The 6323-nt window shown below is 36.4% G+C and overlaps 1 protein-coding gene across 1 annotated transcript; it reads left to right on the forward strand.

Annotated features, from left to right (window-relative positions):
- The first annotated feature begins 12 nt into the window (after nucleotides 1–12).
- LOC109070000 (probable N-acetyltransferase CML5) lies at nucleotides 13–1217 on the forward strand. Its single transcript, XM_042736678.1, has 3 exons — nucleotides 13–103; nucleotides 276–322; nucleotides 481–1217. Exon 3 carries the CDS (start codon nucleotides 494–496, stop codon nucleotides 1166–1168), a length of 675 nt encoding a protein of 224 aa, XP_042592612.1. The 5' UTR covers nucleotides 13–103; nucleotides 276–322; nucleotides 481–493; the 3' UTR covers nucleotides 1169–1217.
- The last annotated feature ends 5106 nt before the right edge of the window (nucleotides 1218–6323 follow it).

Consider the following 6323-nt stretch of genomic DNA (forward strand, 5'->3'; position numbering starts at 1 on the left):
CAGCTTCTCTGAGTTTGATTTATCATCCTGACTTGCTTTGTGTTCAGGTTTGATTAGCTCAGTAAGCAACATCAGTGGTCTGAGGATCATGTGATTTCCTGTGGTAAGTTTCACACTCGGTCCTCTGAACTGAAAAAGCATCTAAGGACATAGCTCAGATATTTAATTGTCTTATATAATAACGAATAATTGCATTTCTGGACAACATTTTGCACAGATTTTGCACCTATAACAGTATTAAAGCAAGTTTGGTGACTTGTGTCTCTGTCTGATAGGTTTGGGCTGTGAATAACTGTTTAATGCAGAAGAAGCCTGTGTAACGGTAAGCTTTAAAAAACAATATATTTGACATAATGCATCTTGTTATGCATTTAGATGCATGGAGCTATTAGCTTTCTAAAGTGTTCTCAGACTAAGAAGGCACTTTCTTTATTGTAATATATATATTGTGCTTTTCTCACAATCCTACTTGAATCTCAGTCCTAAAGCCTTGATGTTGTGGTGTCAGATCCGTGAGTATCAGAATGCAGATTACTCTGCTGTGAGGATGATATACTCCACTGGGTTCAGAGAGCATGTTGGAACTGTGTATCTTCTGGCATTGAAGCAAACGTGGATTCAGGCTATGCTGTGTGGATTCTGTCTTCTCACTTATATCCTCTCCGGCTCGATCCTGACCTGCATGTTGTGTGTTGGAGGGGTTCTGCTGGCTACTCGGATGGCAGTGCAGTATATTTTTGTGCAGGGTATTCAGCTTGGGCTCAGAGAGGATCTGTTGGACATCAGGAACTCCTACATGCAGCCTGGAAGCAGGAGCTGCTTTTGGGTTGCAGAACTGAAAGGGTCTATTGTCGGGACAGTGGGCATTTTGCCCTGTGTGGAGGAGCCAGGTGCTTGGGAACTGAAAAGGATCTCTGTGAAAAAGGAGTTTCGGGGTCGTGGCATTGCGAAAGCTCTTTGTGAAACTGCTTTTGAATTTGTTGCCAGACATAATGTGAAGAGAGTGGTGCTTTTCACCTCTATGGTCCAAACTGATGCTCATAAACTGTATGACAGCATCGGGTTTGAAAAGGAGGAGGAGTTTGTATGGCCATCACTTCCTGCCAGGCTGATCAATTTCATGGTGTTTAAATATGTACACAGAAATGGTAATGTCATGTCATGCTAAAGATTTTTTTTAAGACGTTGTGTGTGATCTGTCAAGATCCCTATGGAGGGAAAACATTTGCCAAAAATGTTTAATTTTATATCAAATAAACATCATTCTAAAATAAACAAATTCAGATGATATGGTGTTTTTTGATATCCCACTATTAAAAAAAAAAAATAATCTTATTTAACAATTAGTCACAAATCACGTTTTGTTATTATAAGATTATATATGTATGATTAATTATCTAACAAAGTTGCTGGTCCACACTGGATTTGTTATGCAAATTTAAGTTAATCAACACTACAAACCAATATTTTGTCCCAAATTGATTTAGACTGCACTAACAACAAATATTAAATTACTTATTCACCCAAAAGTGAAAATTAGCTGGAAATATCTGAAAACATCATAATCACACAACTATGAATAATATTGCTTTCAAACTCGCAATTTTTCATTTGACTTTAATTGATGCAGTCGAGTCGTGTGGATTATTGTAATGCTTCTATCAATTTTTAATCAGTATTATTTAATACAAGTGAATACGTTTTATTTTTGGGTGAATTATTCGTTTAATTAAGACAATTATTTTAAGATAAAATAAATTGAAGCCCTGGCTGTAATTACAGCCCTGTTTACTGGCAGGCTGCTTAATCAGGATTTTACACTAGCTTTTTAGATATGTCATCAATTTAGTCAAGCGACCTTTCTCTGAGGTTTTTATAGGTTGAATGCGTTTCAGACACTATTTTGTAGACCCCCTCTTCCAGGTAAACACCCCTCCCGTCGTGTCCAGTGTGTGACGTCGCGCTCCTCAGGAAGTAGCTGTCACATCCACATTGTCCGGGAATACACACAACACGCATCAAAAACATCACGGTAAGTTCAAATGCATGGTTTGAAATAAATAAACATGAAAGAACCGTTCAATGGCCTCACATCCTCTATGTGTTTTTTCTGATGTATTTACTAATCGTTCTCAGTTGAGGGTTGTAGCGGCTGTAGTATAAATAGGAGGTGGATGCTCGATGGGAGGATTAATGTGCTGCTGGCGATGCACTCCCCTTGAATGAATTGTTTTTACTATTCACTACTACAGCATTACCTAAATTACAGTGAATACTATCATTCTGCAATATTTCATTATTTATTTGTTGACTGTTGTGGGGGGAGGGAACAGGCTGGCAGGTGCATCATCACTTGATCATCACTGCACAGGAAATAAGCAAATGTGCACAATCACACTGCTTTCATTCTGCTTCTATACAAGTGTAATTCATTAATATAGTTTATGTGTAGTTAATATAGTATAATTTAATTCATTAATGCTCAGAGGAGACATTAAACAGACTATTTTATTTAATATCTTCAAGTAATGACTGACACCAATATTTTATATATAGGTTTATATATATACAGGTGATGGTCATTAGAATATCATCAAAAAGTTGATTTATTTCACTAATTCCATTCAAAAAGTGAAACTTGTATATTATATTTATTCCTTACACACAGACTGATATATTTCAAATGTTTATTTCTTTTATTTTTGATGTTTATAACTGACAACTAAGGAAAATCCCAAATTCAGTATCTCAGAAAATTAGAATATTGTGAAAAAGTTCTATAATGAAGACACCTGGTTCCACACTTTAATCAGTTAATTAACTCAAAACACCTGCAAAGCCTTTAAATGGTCTCTCAGTCTAGTTCTGTAGGCTACACAATCATGGGGAAGACTGCTGACTTGACAGTTGTCCAAAAGACACCCCTTGACACCTTGCACAAGGAGGGCAAGACACAAAAGGTCATTGCAAAAGAGGCTGGCTGTTCACAGAGCTCTGTGTCCAAGCACATTAATAGAGAGGTGAAGGGAAGGAAATGATGTGGTAGAAAAAAGTGTACAAGCAACAGGGATAACCGCACCCTGGAGAGGATTGTGAAACAAAACCCATTCAAAAATGTGGAGGAGATTCACAAAGAGTGGACTGCAGCTGGAGTCAGTGCTTCAAGAACCACTACACAAAGACATATGCAAGACATGGTTTTCAGCTTTCCTTGTGTCAAGCCACTCTTGAACAACAGACAGCGTCAGAAGCGTCTCCCTTCAAAAAGGACTGGACTGCTGCTGAGTAGTCCAAAGTTATGTTCTCTGATGAAAGTACATTTTGCATTTCCTTTGGATATCAGGGTGCCAGAGTCTGGAGGAAGAGAGGAGAGGCACACAATCCACGTTGCTTGAGGTCCAGTGTAAAGTTTCCACAGTCAGTGATGGTTTGGGGTGCCATGTCATCTGCTGGTGTTGGTCCACTGTGTTTTGAGATCCAAGGTCAACACAGCCGTATACCAGGAAGTTTTAGAGCACTTCATGCTTCCTGCTGCTGACCAACTTTATGGAGATGCAGATTTCATTTTCCAACAGGACTTGGCACCTGCACACAGTGCCAGAGCTACCAGTACCTGGTTTAAGGACCATGGTATCCCTGTTCTTAATTGGCCAGCAAACTCGCCTGACCTTAACCCCATAGAAAATCTATGGAGTATTGTGAAGAGGAAGATGCGATATGCCAGACCCAAAATGCAGAAAAGCTGAAGGCCACTATCAGAGCAACCTGGGCTCTCATAACACCTGAGCAGTGCCACAGACTGATCGACTCCATGCCACGCCACATTCCTGCAGTAATTCAGGCAAAAGGAGCCCCAACTAAGTATTGAGTGCTGTACATGCTCATACTTTTCATGTTCATACTTTTTAGTTGGCCAAGATTTCTAAAAATCATTTCTTAGTATTGGTCTTAATTTATATTCTAATTTTCTGAGATACTGAATTTGAGATTTTCCTTAGTTGTCAGTAATAATCATAAAAATTTAAAGGAATAAACGTGAAATATATCAGTCTGTGTGTAATGAATGAATATAATATACAAGTTTCACTTTTTGAATGAAATTAATGAAATAAATCAACTTTTTGATGATATTCTAATTAAATGACCAGCACCTGTATGTGTGTGTGTGTGTGTGTGTGTGTGTGTGTGTATATGTATGTGTGTGTATATATATATAAATATATATACACATACATATACACACACACACACACATTACTGTATATTGTTTATATGTGACATTTATACAGACATTGCACACACACACACACACACACATATATACTGGACCACAAAAACAGTCATAAGTAGCACAGGTATATTTGTAGCAGTAGCCTAAAAAAACATTGTATTGGCTCAGTATTATAGATTTTTATTTTATGCCAAAAATCATTAGGATATTAAATAAAGATCATGTTCCATGAAGATGTTTTGTAAATTCCCTACAATATATTAAATATTAAAACTTTTTAATATTAAAATATTAAATTCCCTTAATATATTAAAACTTAATTTCTGATTAGTAATATGCATTGCTAAGAACTTCATTTGGACAACTTTAAAGGCAGTTTTCTCAATATTTAGATTTTTTTGCACCCTTAGATTGCAGATATTCAAATAGTTTTATTTCAGCCAAATATTTTCCTATCCTAACAAACCATGCATCAATGGAAAGCTTATTTATTCAGCTTCCAGACAATGTATAAATCTCAGTTTTGACAAATTGACCCTTATGACTGGTTTTGTGGTCCAAGGTCACATATAGGTGTGTATACATACACACACACACACACACACACACACACACATTACTGTATATTGCTTATATGTGACATTTATACAGACATTGCACACACACACGCACACACACATATATATATATATATATTACAACTGCTTTACAATAAAACAGCAAGTTGTATTATAGTTATATTATAGTTATGTATAATTATAATCTTATAAACACTAAATTTACTATTATACATAAGTATGATAGAACTATAATAAAACTTGCTGTTTTATTATAAAACAGTTGTAATCCATATATATATATATATATATATATATATATATATATATAAATCTGTTTTTTTAATAAAACAGCTAATTTTATGTTATAAATATAGTAAACCACCACACATATTATAAAAAATACCATGTACAGCCATGTTAAAACATTACATTTATGTTTTAGCAGACATTCTTATACATTCTTGTAAAACATATTATGGAACGTCTCACTGATAGTTAAGCTAAAACAGTGTTTATGATTGGACACTCCCTTGTGTCAGATATTTTTCCCCCCACTGAAGCATGTTCTCCTCCGCATATTTGTTTTGTAAAATCCTCTCTGACTCTATATTATATTTTCTGCATTTCCTAGCATTTAAACATCATTCCCCGCCAGAACCCCCAACGTGCCCTGTTGATTCCTTGCCTGATAGAGTGTAACGCTGTGTATCACCGATACAGATGAGAGCCACTGTTTTATAGAGTGGTCAGAGGAGAGCAGCTGTCACTGTGTGATTTATTGTCTGAATGTCTGCTCAGATTGACCCACAGTTGCTTACTGGTTTTTGTGAGCACAATGTTTTCAGCTGTGCACCTGTCCTTTCTAACTGTATAACAGTGAACAGTCAATGTGTTGCAAACATCAGCATTTGCTTTCTGTGCAGAATGCATAATACAGAAATAAGCCCCCGGGATTCAGTACAATTGTAGTTTATGAAGAGTGTTAATCCTGTCAGTGTGTATGTGTGTTTGTTTGTCAGTCTGTCGAGGCTGTGCGCACTTCTCCTCAGTGAACTCACTCTCTGTGTACGGCTTTATATTGGAAGCTGCGTCACATTCAAATAGGCCTGGAGAGAAACAGAGAGGCTGAATAGAGAGCCGGCCTTAAAGAGACCTGCTGCCTATAACATCATTTTATATGCTAAGCATGTAAACATTTGTGCGTGAATGTTGTTTTCAACAACAACATTCTTGCCCAGGGTACCACAGTAAAAAGAGCTGTTAAATCAGTGATCATAGCCGTACATGGCCTTTAGTAATCCAGTGATTAATATGTAAAGGATGATGAACCGTCAGCTGGTTATTATCACAAATCCCAACAGTGTAATCAGGACTCTCTTGTATCACCCTAAAGGAGTTTATTTTGCAATAATAAAGTATGTTATCCCGGGTTTTACATTGTTACTTTCCACATAAATAAACAAATAGACATAAATATTTATTTGAGTTGAAATTATTCTATTATGTGATAATATCTGCTTGTTGTGATGGTC

Source organism: Cyprinus carpio, chromosome B13 (assembly GCF_018340385.1).
Source record: "Cyprinus carpio isolate SPL01 chromosome B13, ASM1834038v1, whole genome shotgun sequence".
In the NCBI taxonomy this organism is placed as follows: domain Eukaryota; kingdom Metazoa; phylum Chordata; class Actinopteri; order Cypriniformes; family Cyprinidae; genus Cyprinus; species Cyprinus carpio.